Below are 19,585 nucleotides of genomic sequence, written 5' to 3'. Positions count from 1 at the left end.
ACCTACCAAATGCTAAAGCAGTCTCCCTCTCCTTTGCTGGAACCTGTCACCTTGCAATCACTGCCATACAATCTCATCCCAATGGCTGTCACAGAAGTGAAAGAATATTTCCTCCTCTGAAACACAAATGAAACCATTTCTAGTGCAGTTCTCCACTCTCTGACTGTGACCTGGCTCCTCAGACTGGGCAATTGATGTAAACTATAAAGCTGATCCTTTCTCTCCAGCAAGGGGCGAGGAGACCAGAAGCCCAAGTATGTGTCACATAGCCACCATGTCTCAAAGATGAATCATTCTTAAGCTTAATTTTTCTGGAAGCAGGCAGAATATGTTTCTTGCTAGATTAAATGACAGACATTGAGCAGCCATCTGAATCAACTGTATCTGGTAGCAGCCACTATGGCCAAGGATGAGGAGGGATGGGAAGTGGAGTTGTGTAACACATTGAGAGAGCTTGTATTTAAGAGAGTCTGTGTACTGGTCCAGTAAACGCTTCCGCTGCGCAACCAGCAACAGTTCTCTTTGCAGAGCATTAATTAAGTCCAGTGCAGAGATTATTGTTGCAGTACAAGCTTCAGAGTCTCAGCAGCAAAGAAATAACGACACAGGGAAGCCTGTCTTTCCAAAGACAGGTTTATTGCAGAAAGATAACAGAAACACCTCCGGAGCTTTCAGACATTTTTGCTTCACGCCCCACAGGCAGAGAAAACAAACACTCTTTATATACTGAGCAACTTAACAACTTAACGAGCTTGACTACTTAAAGTCACATGACATTGCTAACTTGCCAGTGTCTTAGGTTTCACACCCTAACACCCCCTCTCGCTGGCAATACAAAAACAAAATTACTTCAGACCCATTTCTTCACAAAAGTTTTCATGCCGCTGAAACCCAAGTGGTTTTGTAAAACCATCAGCTTGATTTTCATGACTGGGACAGTAATTTAATTTAACAATTCCTGCTTTTACCATTTGACAAACATTTGCAATATCTTGCCTTTTTGATTCAGTAGAAAACTGCCATTTTTGGTCCTATCTATCTGAACACCAAGATAGACCTTCACATCACCAAGATTCTTAACTTTGAAGTGTTTATTTAACTCTTTGGCTAGTTTCTTTACTTGTTCTTGTGTCTTTGAAGTATAAATCAGGTCATCTACATAAACAAGCAAAGATTCTTGAGCATCTCCTGAACCTCTGAAATATAAGCAATTGTCAGCCTTGCTCCTGCTAAAACCAATGCCTACCAAAACGTCATTCAAACACTCATTCCAATTATGAGCAGATTGCTTGAGTCCATAAATAGATTTATGTAGTTTCCAAACCTGATTTGATTTACCAACTTTCAATCCTGGCGGTAGCTCCATATAGAGCTCTTCAGCCAAGTCTGAATGAAGATAAGCTGTAGAGACATCAAATTGATTCACTTTGAACCCTTTCTGAGCAGCAACTGCTAATAGTGCCGTAGGGTTTCACTCCTTGAAGTGGGTGCATAGACTTCGGAATAATGTAACCCCTTTCTTTGCGTAAAACCTCGAGCTACAAGCCTTGCTTTGTACACTGGTTTCCCCATCGCTGTTGTCTTTATCCTGTACACCCACATACAACTTACTGCCTTGGTACCTTCTGGCACTTTGGTGATGGAAAACACACCCAGTTCTTTCATAGAATTCAACTCTTTTTGCATGGCCTCACGCCACCTACTGGCCTCCTCCTGGGGTAATTGCTCAACCTCCTCAAAACTTTCAGGTTCGCAATTTTCCAAACCAGCCCAAACACTAATAGCTTGGTACCTTTCAGGAGGTTTACCTTTGTTGGTACGCTTGGAACGCCTTAACAGTTCCTGCGATGTTCCTTCAGTTTCCCCCTCTGACCCAGAATCACTAGTCGTCACCTGTTTGTCACTAGTAGTTGAAGAACTTTCTGATTCTGACTTTACACGTCTCTCTTGCTGCACAGGTGAACTTTTAGAGCTAGAAGATTCTGACTTTACAGGTCTCTCTTGCTGTACAGGTGAACTTTTAGAGCTAGAAGATTCTGACTTTACAGACTTGGGTGAACTAGACGATTTCTCACCTTCGTCCTCAGACTCAAATTCCTCAGCCTGTTCTGGAACTAATACCTGCCCTGGGGCCTGAGTTTCATTGTTACTGTCCACCACATCAAATAGTATGTCAGGATTTCCGTGAATTTTATTCCAACCATCCTGTTCACAAAATTCCGCACTTCTGCTGATTGTGATTTTCGTTTGATTGCCTTCTACATTCACAAATCTCCAACCTTTTGTGTTTGCTTGATAACCACAGAAAACCATTTCTTTAGATCTAGGATCGCCTTTCCTACGTTGTGCCCTAGGCACCAGCACATAAGCACGACATCCAAAAACTCTTAGATGATCAATTTTTGGTTTTTTCCCAAATAGCATGAAGTAAGGAGTGTTGCCTACTGTGCTATTGTACACTCTGTTAAAAGTATAATTCGCATACAGTGCAGCCTCAGCCCAAAAATGCTGTGGAAGTCCAGAATCAAACAGCAAAGCAGTAATGGCTTCCTGTAATGTTCGAAATTTTCTTTCGGCAACTGCATTCTCCTGTGGTGAATAGGGATTGGTAAGTCTATGAACTATACCTTTCCTTTTTAACCACGTCTCCAGCGTGTGGTTCACATATTCCCCACCACGATCTGATTGTATTTTACGCACCCTGGTGTCAAATTTACATTCGACTTCTTCAATCCAATCCATCAGGATGGAAGCTGCTTGTGATTTTTCTTTCAGAAAGAAAACCCAACTAGCCCTTGAAAAATCATCCACCAAAATTTGCATAAATCTCGCACCTCCAAGCGATTTGACTGGCATAGGGCCACACACGTCTGTGTGCACAAGTTCAAAGGGTTTCTTGCTTACTCTATCAGATCTAGGATAGTTACATGTCTTAACCTTAGCATGTTTACAAGCACAACAATCCAGAAAATTTGGACAGGGTTTAATGTTACACCCTTCAGCTAAATCTGGCATCTTGCTTACATACTTAAAGCATATATGAGCTAACCTTCTGTGTAGTAGATGTGCACAACCTGTATGAGGAGCCTTATTTACACACTTAGCTTGCGCTTCACCTGTTGAACATCTACCTGCTGCTAACTGCTCTTCATCCAAAACAAAAAGCCCATCCTCACAGGGAATTTTAACTAGCTCCTTCCCCTGTTTCGAAATGGTGCACACATCATTTTCAAACTCAACCTTAAAACCACTTTTTACCAGGCATGACACACTCAAAAGTCCATTCTTCATTCCTGGAAGAACAAAAACAGGAAGGTTAGTTTGCAAACAATTAACATAAATTGTGCCTTTAAGGTTCATTTCTCGTTTACTATTGTCTGCTATAGTCACAGTTTTTGCAACTGGCAATGTCTTGCAGTTCATCAAGCTGCCACTAGATGTCGCTGGAACTAAACTGTGACTTGCTCCACTGTCAATTATCCACTTCAAGGTTTTTTGGCTCCTTTTAGGACTCTGTTGTGCTGCCATTGCAGATAGTCCCTTATCAGCACCTGCTCCCCCTCTGGATCGTTGATTCTTGTAGTTCTCACGTTGTCTTCCCCTGTAGCTCCGGAAACTGGCCTTGGACTGTTGAAATTCCTGTTGCTTTTCTGGACACTTTGCTATCAAATGAAACCTGCTGCCACATCGAAAACATGACTTGCTGGCCATAGCAGACACTTGTGAGGCTTCCTTACAGCTCTGCCTGCTAGTTCCCCCACGCTCTATGGTGGCTCTATGGTGAATTCGCCTAAGAGCTTCCCAAATTTCAAATGCAGACCTTAAATTTTCCACATGAGGTAATTGGGAATCATCTATCGATACCATCAACATGCATCTAGCTTTAGTGTCCATTTTATCATGTTCCCTGTTCTGAGCATGTGCAGCAGCCTGTTGCTCTGCTGTGGCATCTGCTGCAACAGCCACAAACGGCTTTCGCCTCTGGACATAGTCAGCCCACACTTCTTTGGCTTCCAACCAGACTTGAGCCCTCTTAGACCACTGCACGTAATTAGCAGAGTTCAACTTTGTAAAGGGAACCTGGAAATTTTCCACTGCCATTCTTGGGGTCTGCTGCTACTCCCTCTGTGTGCCCTTGCTTCTCTTTCCCCTTGGGATTTGTTTTACTCACTTTTCATTTTTTTTTCCCCCAGGAAAGCATAATGTTTCTTTTTTTTTTTAATAATATTTTTATTGGTTTTTACACATATTAAAGACAATACAAAACAAAACACAAACATCAAAGACATACAACAAAAATTGACTTCCCCATGCCTTCCCTTCGCCACATCCTTATTTTGCCATTTTTTCGAGCAACTCATCAGTCAGTGTTTAATCAAGTCTCTTTTAAGTTTTCTTAAAGTTTAAGATTTACAGCTGTGATTCTTTGTTTCTTACCCCTTGACATCTTATCAGTCCGCAATTTTACAATAATTTTTTAAATATATTTTAAATTTCCCCCAGTCCTCTTCCACTGTCTCTTTCCTCTGGTCACGGATTCTGCCGGTCATCTCTGCCAGTCCCATATATTCCATCACCTTCGACTGCCATTCTTCTAGAGTAGGTAGTTCTTGCATCTTCCAATACTTTGCCAACAGGATTCTTGCTGCTGTGGTTGCATACATAAAAAATGTCTTATCCTTCTTTGGTACCAATTGGCCGACCATGCCCAAGAGAAAAGCCTCCGGTTTCCTTACAAATGTCCACTTAAGGACTTTCTTAATTTCATTATAGATCATTTCCCAGTAGGCCTTGATCTTTGGGCAGGTCCACCAAAGATGGTAAAAGGTACCTTCAGCCTCATTACATTTCCAACATTTGTTATTGGGCAAATGGTAAATCTTTGCAAGTTTGACTGGGGTCATGTACCACCTATAGATCATTTTCATGATATTCTCTTTCAAGGCATTACATGCCGTAAATTTAACACCGGTGGTCCATAACTGTTCCCAGTCGTCAAACATAATGTCATGACCAATATCCTGTGCCCATTTAATCATGGCTGATTTCACTGTTTCATCCTGTGTATTCCATTTCAGCAGCAAATTATACATTTTAGATAAATTTTTAGTATTGGATTCTAACAATTCTGTTTCTAACTTTGACCTCTCCTTCTGAAAACCAAGTTTCCTGTCCTGCTTAAACATCTCATTTATCTGACGGTAATGTAACCAGTCTCGAACTTTATGCTTTAGCTTCTCAAAGCTTTGTAACTTCAGTCTTTCACCATCATATTCTAAAATTTCACAATACTTAGGCCAGTTAGAGTCCATATTGATTTTTTTCACTGCTTTCGCTTCCATTGGTGACAACCACCTAGGGGTTTTACTTTCCAATAAATCCTTATATCTATTCCAAACATTGTACAATGCTTTCCTGACAATATGGTTCTTAAAGCTTTTATACACTTTTACCTTATCATACCACAGATATGCATGCCAACCGAAACTATTGTCATATCCTTCCAGATCAAGAATGTCTGTGTCTTCAAGAAGTAGCCATTGCTTCAACCAGCAAAAAGCTGCTGATTCATAATAAAGTCTTAGGTCTGGCAGGGCGAAGCCCCCTCTATCTTTTGCATCAGTTAAGATCTTAAATTTTATTCTGGGCTTTTTGCCCTGCCAGACAAATTTAGATATGTCTTTCTGCCACCTCTTGAAACAATCCATCTTGTCTAGAATCTGCAGCGTCTGAAATAAAAACAACATTCTTGGCAATACATTCATCTTGATAACAGCAATTCGGCCTAACAAGGAAAGTTTCAGCCTAGACCATATGTCTAGATCTTTCTTAACTTCTGTCCAACATTTTTCATAGTTATCTTTAAATAGATTCACATTTTTTGATGTCAAATTCACCCCCAGGTACTTAACCTTTTTTTCTATTTCCAACCCAGTTTCACTTTGAAACCTATCTTTCTCCTCTTTTGTTAGATTTTTTTCCAGCACCTTTGTTTTCTGTTTGTTCAATTTAAATCCTGCGACCTGGCCGAATATCTCCATTAATTCTAAAACTCTTTTGGTGCTAGCTTCTGGCTGTTGCAAAGTTAGCACTAAATCATCTGCAAATGCCCTTAACTTATATTGTTTAGATCCGACCTGTATTCCTTTTACCAGCTGGTCCCGCCTGATCATATTTAATAAAACCTCCAGGACCGATATAAACAGTAAAGGGGATATAGGGCATCCCTGTCGTGTACCTTTCTCTATTGGTATTTCATCCATTACCACATTGTTCACAATTAGTTTCGCTCTTTGTTCAAAATATATTGCACCTATACCGTTTTCAAACCCTTGGCCTACCCCCATCCCATGGAGATTCTTCTTCATAAATTTCCAAGAAATGTTGTCAAAGGCCTTCTCCGCGTCCACAAAGATCAGCACTGCCTTCCTATTAATGTCCACCTCTAGCATCTCCAAAATGTCTATAATGTTCCTCACATTCTCTGACATATGTCTCCCTGGGAGAAAGCCTGTTTGGTTCTTATGAATCTCCTCCATCAAAACTCTCTTAAATCTTTTTGCTAAAACGTCTGCAAAAATTTTATAGTCCACATTCAAGAGTGATATAGGGCGGTAGTTTTTAACTTGATGTTTCTCAGTTTCTGTCTTCGGTATAAGTGAGATGAATGCGTCTTTCCACGATTCGGGAGCCTTTTTCCCCTCTAATATCTGATTGCATACTTCCTTCAATGGCTGTATTAGCCATTCTTTGAGGTCTTTGTAGTATTTTGCAGTCAAACCATCTGGTCCTGGTGATTTCCCCAATTTTGTATTCTGAATGGCACCCTCTATTTCTTGTTCTGTAATTTTTTCATTCAAAATCCTTTTATTTTGTTCTGAGATCTTTGGTAGTCCATATTTTTTAACAAATTCTTCTATTTCTTGTTCGTTTGTAGGCCCTTGTGCGTAAAGTTTTTTGAAGAAACTTTGAAAACAATTACTTATTTCATTTGGTTTGTTGATGATTTTCCCATCTATTTCCAGGGATGTCACCGTGTTTAACTTTTGCCTCTTTTTCAGTTGCCATGACAGCAGTTTCCCACATTTATCTGCCGATTCAAATGTCCTTTGTCTCATTTGCTTTATCTTCCATTCTATTTCCTGATTCATCAATTCCATGTATTGCGTCTGATGGTACTTTATTTCTCTTAAGATCTCTTGAGACTTCGGCTTGGATCTCAGTTTCTTTTCTCCTTCCTTTATCTGGTTCAAAATCTTTTCCTTCCTCTCATTTTGTTTCTTCCTTTTTATAGAATTTTGCTGAATTAGGAATCCACGCATCACGGCCTTACTTGCGTCCCATACTATTCTTTTTTCCACCTCCGTTCTCAGATTTATCTCAAAGTAATCCTTCAATATTTTTTGGGCCTTATGATAAATTTCTTCATCTCTAAATAGGGTGTCGTTCATTCTCCATCTGAAGGTTCCAGCCGTTGTTAATTTCATTTCCATCTTGACTGCGTTATGGTCGGAGCAGGTTTTTGTGCAGATTTCTGTTTTTTTCACTCTTGGTGCCAGACTGCTAGAAATCCAAATTTGATCAATTCTAGTCCAGGTCATTTTTGCTTCCGAGAAAAAGGTTCCCTCTCTTTCCAGAGGGTTCCTAGTTCTCCAGATGTCGATCAAGTCCATGGTGTCAGTGAGTTCGAAAAAAGCCTTTGGTAGTCTCCCATCCTTAGATATTACTTGCCTTTGTGCCTTGTCCATGTTTGTGGAGACAACTCCGTTGAGATCTCCCATCATTATAATTTTAAGGTCCATAAAGTCCATTAAGGTCTCATGCAACTTCTTGAAGAACTCTGCCTTCCCCTCGTTAGGTGCATAAACTCCAACAATTAAAATCTTTTCTCCTTGAATTTGAATTTCAACTGCCAGGTATCTTCCTTCATCATCTTTAAAGATCATTTTTGGTTCCCATTTTTCCTTGGCATAAATCACCACCCCTCTTTTCTTGACTTTGTCCGAGGAAACAAATTCCAATCCTAATCTCTTATTTATCAAAAGTTTCCTGTGTATCCTGGCAATATGGGTTTCTGTTTTACTCACTTTTCAGACGCCTCCAGCATCCTCTGAAGCCTTTTAAACTTTTTCCCTCCGTCTCTTCACTAGCAACCTACCACCGTCTTCTGTTTTTATTAACAAAACAAAAACACAACGGGAGGTCAAGCTAGCCTTTTGCAGCTAATGAAGCTGTAAATCTTCACTTACGCAGCTCTCTCAACTTTCTGCAGCCTCTCAGTTCCTTTAAGAGCTGGATTTACGACCAAGCCGGTCTTCTCTCATCCGAAAGCTGCTTTCACTTTCTCTGCACACAATACAGCTGTAGAAACGTAGAAGGAGCCATAACCTAAGAGAGTCTGTGTACTGGTCCAGTAAACGCTTCCGCTGCGCAACCAGCAACAGTTCTCTTTGCAGAGCATTAATTAAGTCCAGTGCAGAGATTCTTGTTGCAGTACAAGCTTCAGAGTCTCAGCAGCAAAGAAATAACGACACAGGGAAGCCTGTCTTTCCAAAGACAGGTTTATTGCAGAAAGATAACAGAAACACCTCCGGAGCTTTCAGACATTTTTGCTTCACGCCCCACAGGCAGAGAAAACAAACACTCTTTATATACTGAGCAACTTAACAACTTAACGAGCTTGACTACTTAAAGTCACATGACATTGCTAACTTGCCAGTGTCTTAGGTTTCACACCCTAACAGTATTGTGGCGCATTGGTTGTGCAGATCACTGAAGAACTTGTATGGCTTGAACTGTGTTAAATTTCCAGATTAAATACATTCATAGCAGAAATGATTTCCTACCTGCCCCCCTTGCCGACGAGATATTCATCAGTTTTTGTGCTACGAGTTCAAATTAGTGATTGTTGAAAATTTATGGGCTTATAGAAGTTTGGGATAGGTATAAAAACCTATTAGAACCAAGGACACCACACTGGTTGTCTCTCCACTGTTGGAGATAGGGTGCCTTTGGGGAATCACATGTAGGGAAAGTGCTTCTGCCTTCGTCTTCTATTGTGATGTCAATAACGTTCAACCAAACTCACCTTTCTCCTTCAACCACATCAGTCTACTTAGTAAAGATGTTTTCTTCCTGCTCTGCACCTGCTCCTATAGTTTCAGGGGAGATCTTTCCTCCCTTTACAACCATCAGAATCACAGTAATCTATTTTTATTCTTTCCTGAGTCCAGGTTACTCCCCACCCCCACCTGAAATACTGCATTTGGGACCAATTAGCTGAACATCACAATCAAGGGCAACAGGGGGTTGTTTATTCCACTGTGCCTGAAAGGTCTGATGTACAAAACACCTTCTGGGTGCAAAACAGATGCTGTTCCACTGAGCCATGATCCTTCCCTTCAATTTCTCTTTGTCTCTGAAGCCTGATCCAGTAACCCCACCCTCATATTTGTCAAGTCCCTGAAGCATCATTCTTTCAAGAGACGGGATTTCTTCTGAATAGCTGGCTATGAAGTCAGGAGGAACAATCAATAGAGAAGTGTAGCAAGTAGACCTGGAATGACAACACTGCTTCTGCTGCTGCCGCTTGCAACCTATGGGATGCAGCAGAGGACTAAATGCCCACTGAATCTGATCAGCGATCAAGATTTGGCTGTGAATTTTTACAAGACAGGAGACCAGCTCATTAGTGGAATCGTATCTTCACAAATGATTGGAGGTCAATATCCGTTCACCTTTACCAGCACTCCCTCAACCCAATTTGAGTAGTAAGTAATGCTGCCTTCAGGACTTTTTTTTCAGCAGGACTCAGTTCTGGCACCTCCCTGGTTTTCCTCAAGCACCTGGTAGAAAATGATAAATGAATAAATGAGTCATTGGTCTGATCCAGCAGGCTATTCTTTTGTTCTTACGTAAGAGAATTAGAGAGTAGGTTCATTCATTCAAACAGCCACTGCTAAGTACGTTCAAACAGCCACTGCTATTTTTCTAGAAAAAGAGGTGCCAGAATTCACCACTAATGTTCTGGGCACTACTCAATATTAAGTCCAAGGTCACTGCCCTCCTTGCCAGTTCCAACATCAAGTACACTGTCATTTGGGGTTTCTAGAAATGTCACCTCTTTGCCATGACTGGAAGGGTAGTTGAGGTGACCAGTTATCACAATCTCTTCCCTTTTAGATGCTACACTGATTTCATTCATCATCTGAAGGTCCTATTGAACATTTTTATCACTTTTGGGGGCCTATATCACCACCTACAAAGATTCTGTGAAGGTGTACAATGCTTTCAATATTTCTAGTTTCCTGGGCTCAAGGCTTTCTTTGAAATACAGAGTAATACCACCTCCGGAATGCCCTTCTAGTTTATATCCAAAGATAACCATGACCCACTGCTTCTCTCCATTCCACCCGATTTCCCTTGCGCTCAGTATATCCATGTTGTCCTCTAAGACCAAGAACTTCAGTTCACCCATCTTGGCTTGGAGGCTTTCAGCATCCAACCCACCAATCTATATTTGACTTCCAGGAAGTTGAGACAACATTTCCCCTTTTCATTCTTATCAACATGCCCCAGCACTATCTACCTATCTATCCTCCCTCGAAATTCATCTTGCAGACTGCATTTATTTGTTGTCGCTGGTTCAGCCCCTATTTTATTGCATCCCTAATAAATAAATATCTCCTATCTTATGTCTCAAGACTGAGGGAGCGTCTCATTCATTGGGATCAAATACAACAGGGAACTCTGGATAGGAGTATAACGTTTTTAAAAAGCAACAAACACCATCTTTGCTATTAAAACTGGGAGATGAAATTGATTGAAACTAGGATGGGTCTTTTCTGGGGCTGTAAACCAGAATGTCAATGCGAGGGGACCTGTGATTTATTTCATTTATTTATTAAAATATATATATTCTATATTTCTTTTCATTTGGTGAAAAGCAGCGTTTCAATGCATTTTGCATTGTGATTTAAGTTTTAAAAATTCATCCATGCTCCCCAAAGCAGAACTTGTTTTCTCAAAGGTAGAAGAAGCTGTGAGATGTGTTTGAGTTGCTGATTTTCATTCGTAAGCAAAATGCAATTCAAACATATGTTTGAAACAGGAGCGGGACACCTGATTAGAAGAAATTGTATTCAATTAAAGTAATTTGGTTTGATTTGTAATACTTTGGAAAATTAATGAATTTTTTTTTTTAATTCCAATAAGAACAGTCAAATAGAAAAAAACTCATTCCCTCATTGCCTCTCTCAGAATATCGGTTACAGATAGGTAGCCGTGTTGGTCTGCCATAGTCAAAACAAAAAAAATTCCTTCCAGTAGCACCTTAAAGACCAACTAAGTTAGTTCTTGGTATGAGCTTTCGTGTGCATGCACACTTCTTCAGATACTTCTTCAGATACACACTTCTTCAGTGTGTATCTGAAGAAGTGTGCATGCACACGAAAGCTCATACCAAGAACTAACTTAGTTGGTCTTTAAGGTGCTACTGGAAGGAATTTTTTTTGTTCAGAATATCGGGAAAGGCTGGATACTGTGGTCAAGATCCATAGCATGAAAATCGGGGAGTTTCATGCTCTCAATTTGAAATTATCTTCTGGAAGTTCATAGACAGAATTAGTGTCTCTGGTATGAGTCATTGCCCTTGCTTGATGTTGGAAGAAAAACTGGTTCTCTCATGGATAAAATTAATAATAATAATAATAATAATAATAATAATAATGCAACTATTATGTATTCTGGATTCTCATTTTGTGTTTTTATGCTGTGAACCACCTTGTGATGTCTATATGAAATGTGTTCAACAGATTTAATAAATAAAAAAAATTGAACTGACACAGTCCTCTCCCCCAAGTTGGTTTGATGGGGGAGTCTGGTATGTTTATTCTTTTCCATCTGCCATTCAGGAGATCAATCATAACCCTAGGCTCTTAGCTAACATCACCCTGGGCTACAGCATCTATGATACCTTTTTCGAGGCAAGAACGACTTCTGACGCCCTGACAGACCTCTTTTCTGAAGGGAAACTCAACATTCCCAACTACAGCTGTGGAAGATGGAAGATGCCACTGGCTGTTCTTGAAAGGGCTGAATCTGACACCTCCACACATATTGCAAGCATGTCAGGCATCTACAAGATCCCACAGGTAAGAACTGGGTTGATGTCCAACATGCCCGGCAATGTTTGCCACCTCATAAAAATGCAAGTTTGTTTTCCTTTCCCCATTAGCAAAACAATATAACCTATGATAAATTATCATTATGTTATTCCACCCCATTTATTTTGGTGCAGAAAAAAATGCAATGCAAATGGCAGGGCATGAATTTCATACGGAATGTGGACTGAAAGCAACAACAATAACCGCCAAGAACAATAGTATTCGCTGGTTTGATATTTGTTATGGACATGCCTTGAAGAAGCAAAGAATGCCCAGATGTGCAGTTGTGTCTTTAGTACTATGGGGCCCATTTTAGGGAACCCCCTTCCAGCTGACATCAGATAGAGCTCCACCCAAACTTCCAGTGAGACACTTGGGGTCTGGGGGTCTGTAAAAGCCACAAATGAATGAGGCATTGGGGTTTTGTTAAAATCCTTGGTTCATAATGTTAAAATCCTTGGTTCATAATAGTTCCATTTTGTTCAGAAAAGACACATAGTCCAGTTGCTGCTTGGCTGTTGGAGACACCAGATAAGAATGGCATTTGTGGAGTAAACATCTGGAGAAGTAAATTTTTGGGAGTCTGGCCATTGTGAGTCTGGCTGTGCCAGCTTACCAAAGACAACACACCCTTATGTAGACTTGTTATCTATGTAAACATAAATCTCAGGCTACAATTCTCTCATTTGGTATATAGGCTTCAGAACTTTAGTACGACGCAAGGGGCCCTCAAAGGTCTGCCACGCCAAGGTGCAGACTAGGCATGGCAAAGAGCTGTATCCAATGAGTGTTTTGCCAGCTACCCTCAGTAGATGTCTGGGGCTTTTTGACTGGATTTTATATGAATACACCCCAGGGTTCAGCCTTTGGGAAAAACATCCCGCTGAATCTGTTGGTTTTGCACAAACCAATAAATGCTGGATTCTCTCTCCTCCTCATCTCCTGTGTCTCATTGGCCAGGAAAAGCAATATTTTTGCTGGCTGCACCAGGGCCTAAAGAAGACTTTTTCAAAAAAATTGCAGCAGTTTTACTTTCTCAATTTTTTGTATTGCATCTCTGAAACTATTGCCGTTAAGCAGTTATAGAAATAGCTTAAATGAAGTATATAGAAGTACAGTATTCAGTCATTGCCCTGAAAAACAAAACCCCAGTCTCTTCTCCTTTCCTCACCAGCTTAGTTATGGCTTCGTTCTTCACGATAAAGTCCAGTCCCCTTTTGTCTACCGCATGACACCAAAGCAAGAGACTCAGTACCAGGGGATGGTCCAGTTCCTCCTGCATTTCAAGTGGACATGGATCGGGCTCTTTGCTCCAAACAATGACAATGGAGAAAAGTTCCTGAGTACTTTGACACCCCTGATGATCAAAAAAGAAATCTGTATTGCCTTCACAAAAAGAGTACTACTACAAACTTGGCTGTGGTTACCCCACGAAACCCCTGCCTTGTGGAGACAAGTCAATGTGTTTGTTTACTGTCCAGACTCTCAATATGGACTTCTTATAATCATGGAGGTACAAACCTTGCTTGAAAGGGTGGAAACTGGGTGGAAAGTCTGGATAATCACCGCTCTTCAGAACACAATCTTGTTTCATGATGCTGAATCCTTCCGGTATGCTCATGGATCTTTCTCCTTTGTAATGAAGACCCAAAAAATGAAAACATATAAATACTATGAGCCAGTAGACTTTCCTACTCGACCCGCTTGGAACCTTGAATTTGATTGTTCATATTCAAAGCTTGCCTTGTCTGTGAGGGGTTGGAAAAGATGCAGGGAGAAGGAGAATCTGAAGATGCTGCCCTGGGAAACGAATGAAAGAATCCAACCCCAAGACAGCTATGTTAATTACTTGAGTATCCAGGTTGTGGCTCAGGCCTTGAATGCAGCATATTCATCCAGAGCAAATCAAGTGTTGACGGTGGGCAGGTTGGAACTTCCAAGGCTACAGCCATGGCAGGTATGTCCCTTCTCTTTATCACAGCTACAGTGGTACCTCGGGTTAAGTACTTAATTCGTTCCGGAGGTCTGTACTTAACCTGAAACTGTTCTTAACCTGAAGCACCACTTTAGCTAATGGGGCCTCCTGCTGCAGCCGCACCGCCGGAGCACAATTTCTGTTCTCATCCTGAAGCAAAGTTCTTAACCTGAAGCAATATTTCTGGGTTAGCAGAGTCTGTAACCTGAAGCGTATGTAACCTGAAGTGTATGTAACCCAAGGTACCACTGTATATGGAATCATCATGACAGGAACTTAGAAAGCTGCCTATTCAAACCAATAAAGTAATTTCTTTAAGAAGCATTTTGTATATATATATTGGATGAGATGTTTTATTTAGTTTTTTTTTTTTTTAAGATGCCCTTCATCACATTGATGTGATTCCACTGCGGTTTCCCTAAAAAGATGTTGAGGCCGTATGAAGATTCACTATGTGGAGTTTTTAGAGTTGGAAGCCAGTGTAGCTCTTTGCTATTAAAACATCATTCTTCCAAAAGAACGAAGTGGACTAACCTGAGAGAGAACAAAGACTGTTTTGTGCTTCTGAGTCCCCTCATGCTGCTCAAGAACGAGCTCATAACCAGGGGACTTGCTTAAGCTGCCTGTTCAGCTTACCCCTTTCATGCACATGAAAGGTTGAGACAGAAACTATCCCACAATTTTCACCTGCTGGCAAAAAAACATGACTGACACCCATGCTCCTGAGGCAAGGGAATCCTCCGAGAGTCATGGAAGGGCATCACTTTACATGTTTCCCCAAAGTAGAATGAGGGAACCTAAAAAATCAACATGGTGACTATGAGCCCTGATGAGAGAAGCTGTGATCCTTATTCAGGGGAGATGCAGCGCAAGCCCAGCCAAATAACCCAAAATCGTTTCTTACTCTCTCAATGCTGGAGTTTCCTCTTTCATTCTAGCTTCATCCTTTCTTGAAAGAAGTCCAGTTCAATTCTAATACTTCAGCTGATGAACAGTACTTGGATGAGAATGGGGCACTGGCTGTAGACTTTGATATTGTGAATTGGCTGATGTTTCCTAACAGCTCTCGTGGCAGAGTGAAAATTGGGAGCATAGAGAGACAGACGTCCTCAGATCCAAAGTTCACCATTAACCCGGAAGCCATTGTGTGGGCCAAGCCATTTAAGAAGGTAGGAGAAGTTACATGTGTCATTTTATTACCTGTGACATCTGCCAAAGTCTGACAGCTTGATGACTAGAACATATAAGACTTTAAGTGCTATCTTATAGATACTTCTCTGGAGCTCAGTCTCATTGAGCTTAATGGAGCCTGTTCTTGATTAAGCATGTATAAGATTTTACAGTGAATACAGAGACTTTCCAAAGCAGAGCAGAACATTTTCCCGCTCAAACATGGTACCCTCCAGATATTGTGGACTACATTGGGCAAATATATCTGAGGGGCAACGGGTTGGGTAAGACTGGAATGGAGTAAGTTCTGCTCCATCTGTTTGGTAGATCAAGAAAACAGAATGAAAACAGTGGAGCTCAAGGTGGCCTGTGTAGTTGAATACACATTCAAATAAAAAACCTAGGAGCAGATACAATGGCAGCAATCTTTTTTTTTTATATATAAATATTTATTAGATTTTTAAAGAAATACAATGGCAGCAATCTGAGGACTTTTATTATTGCTGCTGGTCATAGGAGTGTTTTATTACAGCTGTTTGCATGGTTCTGAGATGCTGGCATTTATTTATTTAGGTTATTGTTTATTGTATTTTTCATGCTACCTTGTATACAAAAATGAGGCAGGGGTGTTAAATAAGTAGAAATATCAAAGAGGTATGTTTCCCTGACAAGCTGCTCTGCAAAAGAAAAAATAATAATAATTTCCACAGAGTAGGGCCTTTAGGCCATTGGAAACAGATATGCCTTCTGTTTATGCCTAGACTATTCCTCGCTCAAGGTGCACAGAGAGCTGTCAGCCTGGATATGCCAAGAAAATTCAGGAAGGGAGGCCACATTGCTGCTATGATTGTTCTCCGTGCTCAGAAGGCACAATCTCAACACAGGAAGGTAGGACAGCACCTCAGAGGAAAGGGCCTTCAATGGGAAGATGGGGCAAATATTTCAGCCAGGCTCAGGCTGATACTTGTAATGGTACTCCATTTTCACTACATCCTTTCTTGACCTCACCTATGGGCTCACTTTTCCCCACAAATGTAACAAGTTAGGATTGTCATTTTCTCTATGCAGATGCCGATGAATGTTTTCAATGTCCAGAAGATCAGCATCCAAATGAAGACCGACATCAATGTGTCCGTAAATTAATCACCTTCCTGTGCTTTAAAGAACCTTTGGGGATCCTCCTGGCTTCTTCTGCCCTCTTCTTGTCCTTAATCACAGGCATTGTGTTTGGAATCTTTGTTAAATCCAGGAACACTCCCATCGTCAAAGCCAACAACCGAGACCTGTCCTACATCCTCCTCATCTTTCTCCTGCTCTCCTTTTTGTCCTCTTTCCTCTTCATTGGACAACCTACAAAAGCAACCTGCCTTATGCAACAAGTGGCCTTTAGCATCATTTTCTCAGTTGCTGTGTCTTCTGTCTTGGCCAAAACCATCACTGTGGTTCTGGCCTTCCTGGCCGCTAAGCCTGGAAACAGGGTGAGGAGATGGCTGGGGAAGGGTTTTGCACACTCTGTTGTCATTTCCTGCTCCAGTGTCCAAGTTCTCATATGTACCATCTGGCTTGGAGTCTCTCCCCCTTTCCCAGACTCAAACATGCACTCCCAACCTGGAGAGATCATCCTGCAATGCAACGAAGGATCTGTGGCCATGTTTTATGGATCCCTTGGCTACATGGGCTTCCTGGCTGCCATCTGCCTTATAGTGGCTTTCCTAGCCAGGAGGCTGCCTGGGACCTTCAATGAAGCCAAGCTGATCACTTTCAGCATGCTGATCTTCTGCAGTGTCTGGGTGTCCTTTGTTCCCACCTACCTGAGCTCAAAGGGGAAGTACATGGTAGCTGTGCAGGTCTTCTCTATTTTGGCCTCCAGTGCTGGGCTTCTGGGCTGCATCTTCATTCCCAAGTGCTTTATTATTATATTGAGGCCTGATCTTAATTTGAAGGAGCACCTAAGAACAAAAAATTAACATGGCATTTGATTCCTAGTACTGGGGATATGGGAGAATCTGGACTTGACCACAGCTTATAGTGGGGAGTGAGTTAGTTAGTTTGTTTGTTTGTCTAGATCCCAGGCCTATTGTTCTCCAGAAGGTGCCAGTAGACATTAGAATTAGTTCTGTATGTGTTACCACGTGCTTTACTCCTACTGCAATGTACAGCTTACCAGGATCATTGTCAGCATTCTCTGTTGCCTTCACCTCATTTGTTTCTACACACACATGCCTCTTTCTCTTATTTATATGCTGCCTCCGTTTCCTCAGAACGCTTCACAAGAAACCTCCTAGTAGCCTGTTTCTTAGGCTTGGACATGGGATGTGTCTACTACTAGTGACCGTAAAAATTTAAACTGGTTCATTTGAGGAGGGTGGTTATATATGTTAGAGGAACCAGATAAACCTACTGGTGACACAGAGGTGACTGTGGTCCGTTGCTCTACAACTAAGTTAATCGCTTACTCCAGACAATGATTTCCACTCCTCCTTTCTTCAAGCAATTCCTAGTTGACCATCCCTCACAGAACTGATAGTTCACTGTTGAACTAAATTGAACGTCCAGCCAACCAGACAGAGATTGGCCTGCTCTTCTGTTTGCCTGTCCCCACTTATGAAATGCTAAAGCAGTCTCCCTCTCCTCTGCTGGAACCTGACACCTTGCAACCACTGCCATACATTCTAATTCCATTATAAAAATGCATGTCCCATTCTACTGGAAGGAGGCGGAACATGTTTCATGGTAGATCAAATGACAAACATCCAGCAGCCGTGTGAATCAACTGTACCCAGTTCCCAGCAGCCACTATGGCCAAGGATGAGGAGTGATGGGAGGTGGAGTTGTGTAACATATTGAGAGAGCTTTTATTGGTTATGCAGATTGATGAAGAGGTTGTATGGATAGTACTGATTACTAGGAGGATGTTCAGGCAGGAGCATACATGCTATATATAGGTTTGGTGAGGTTGCTGGAAACTTGCAGTCTCTGCCCTTACGAAGAGATCCAGACAGAGGCAATGTGACAACGGGTCTTTTCTGCAGTGGCCCCCTCTTTGTGGGATGCTTTCCCCAAGTAGGCTGCCCTTGCACCTTCCTTACACATCTTCTGGTGTCAGGTGAAAATGTTTCTCTTCAACCAGGCATTTGACTTTCTAATTTTTTTGTAGGAGGGGGGTTATTGGTTTGTTATTCTCATTTTGTAGTTTTCTGTAGTGAACAACCCTGTGATCTTTTGATAAAGGACGTTGTACAAATTTAATGAATAATTAAAAAATTCAGAAATCAGTAATTTGTGCCACTGACATGAGTTATTAACATATAATGAAAAAGTACACTAAAAACTACATGAAGACTGGTTATCATAATTGTTTGTATTTATATATTTATATCTATTCTGTATTTATTCTGTATCTGTATTTATATCTATAAATTAGAAAAAAGTGACATTAAAACCAGATACTTCAAAGATCTCATGGAAATCTGAAAAGCATAGACATTTTTTTAAAAAAGCTTTTGGAACGAAAATATATTGGGCAAACTGATCTTTATGAGGCTTAAACTACAAAGCTGGGAGAAAGCTTGGTACATTTAAGGTTTTGAATGAAGACTGTGGTTTTGGACATGGCATGGACAATTATTTTAGGTGGTCAGAAAGAATGTGACTGGTCTTAGCAGAGGTAAAGGTGTTGGACCCAGACAATAAGAAAGGGCAACTTGACAAAAGTTTTGTGCCATCTACAGAATTCAGAATCCACGTGTTCATGGCCCCATGTATGTATGTCTTGCTGTCTATGCCAACCAAAGGGAATGGGAGCAGTTTGACATCACAAATGACGGTTGATGTTAGGAAACCAGGTTGTTATAGACCAAGCGGCTGTCTCCTCTTCAGAAACTGCTGGCTCTGGATAAAAGTCCCATTCTCTGGAAACATCTTTGCTACTTTGAATGCTTCAGTGTATCTTGATCTCTGTTGCACTTCGGTCCAGATTTCTTCTTGGTTCTGGGGACTCTGATTCTTACAATAAACCTCTTCTATAACCCATTTCCTGTGTCTTCTTGTATGGTCCTTATAGCTGACAATCTCCTCACAAATTAAGAATCTGTATTACAACCCAGCTGGAGGAGTTACCAAAGCTCTTAACAGCTTGCCTTACTTCCTATATGGCCACTCAACTGATTCAATTTGCAGAACCTGCAACGAGTTATCGGTGCCATATGACACTCGTTCTGTCCTGGTAAAAAACCCATCATTTAGAGTAGCAGAACATATAGTTTGGCATTCCTTG

General features: G+C 41.1%; 1 protein-coding gene across 1 annotated transcript in view; it reads left to right on the top strand.

Annotated features, from left to right (window-relative positions):
- The window catches only part of LOC309361460 (vomeronasal type-2 receptor 26-like), a gene marked incomplete at both ends in the record, with an annotated part of 19,307 nt that extends 2,031 nt beyond the window's left edge, over nt 1-17,276 (top strand). Inside the window, 5 exons of the mRNA XM_081896483.1 lie at nt 11,913-12,152; nt 13,339-14,121; nt 15,078-15,308; nt 16,071-16,197; nt 16,378-17,276. Coding sequence (XP_081752609.1) covers nt 11,913-12,152; nt 13,339-14,121; nt 15,078-15,308; nt 16,071-16,197; nt 16,378-17,276 — 2,280 coding nt within the window. The remainder of the gene's footprint in view (nt 1-11,912; nt 12,153-13,338; nt 14,122-15,077; nt 15,309-16,070; nt 16,198-16,377) is intronic.
- Nucleotides 17,277-19,585: the final 2,309 nt, after the last annotated feature.

The sequence above is a fragment of the Podarcis melisellensis genome (genome assembly GCF_964234715.1).
Source record: "Podarcis melisellensis genome assembly, chromosome: 2".
Taxonomy (NCBI): domain Eukaryota; kingdom Metazoa; phylum Chordata; class Lepidosauria; order Squamata; family Lacertidae; genus Podarcis; species Podarcis melisellensis.
The sequence above is the reverse complement of the archived record's forward strand: the minus strand, read 5'-3'. Positions and strand labels throughout refer to the sequence as shown.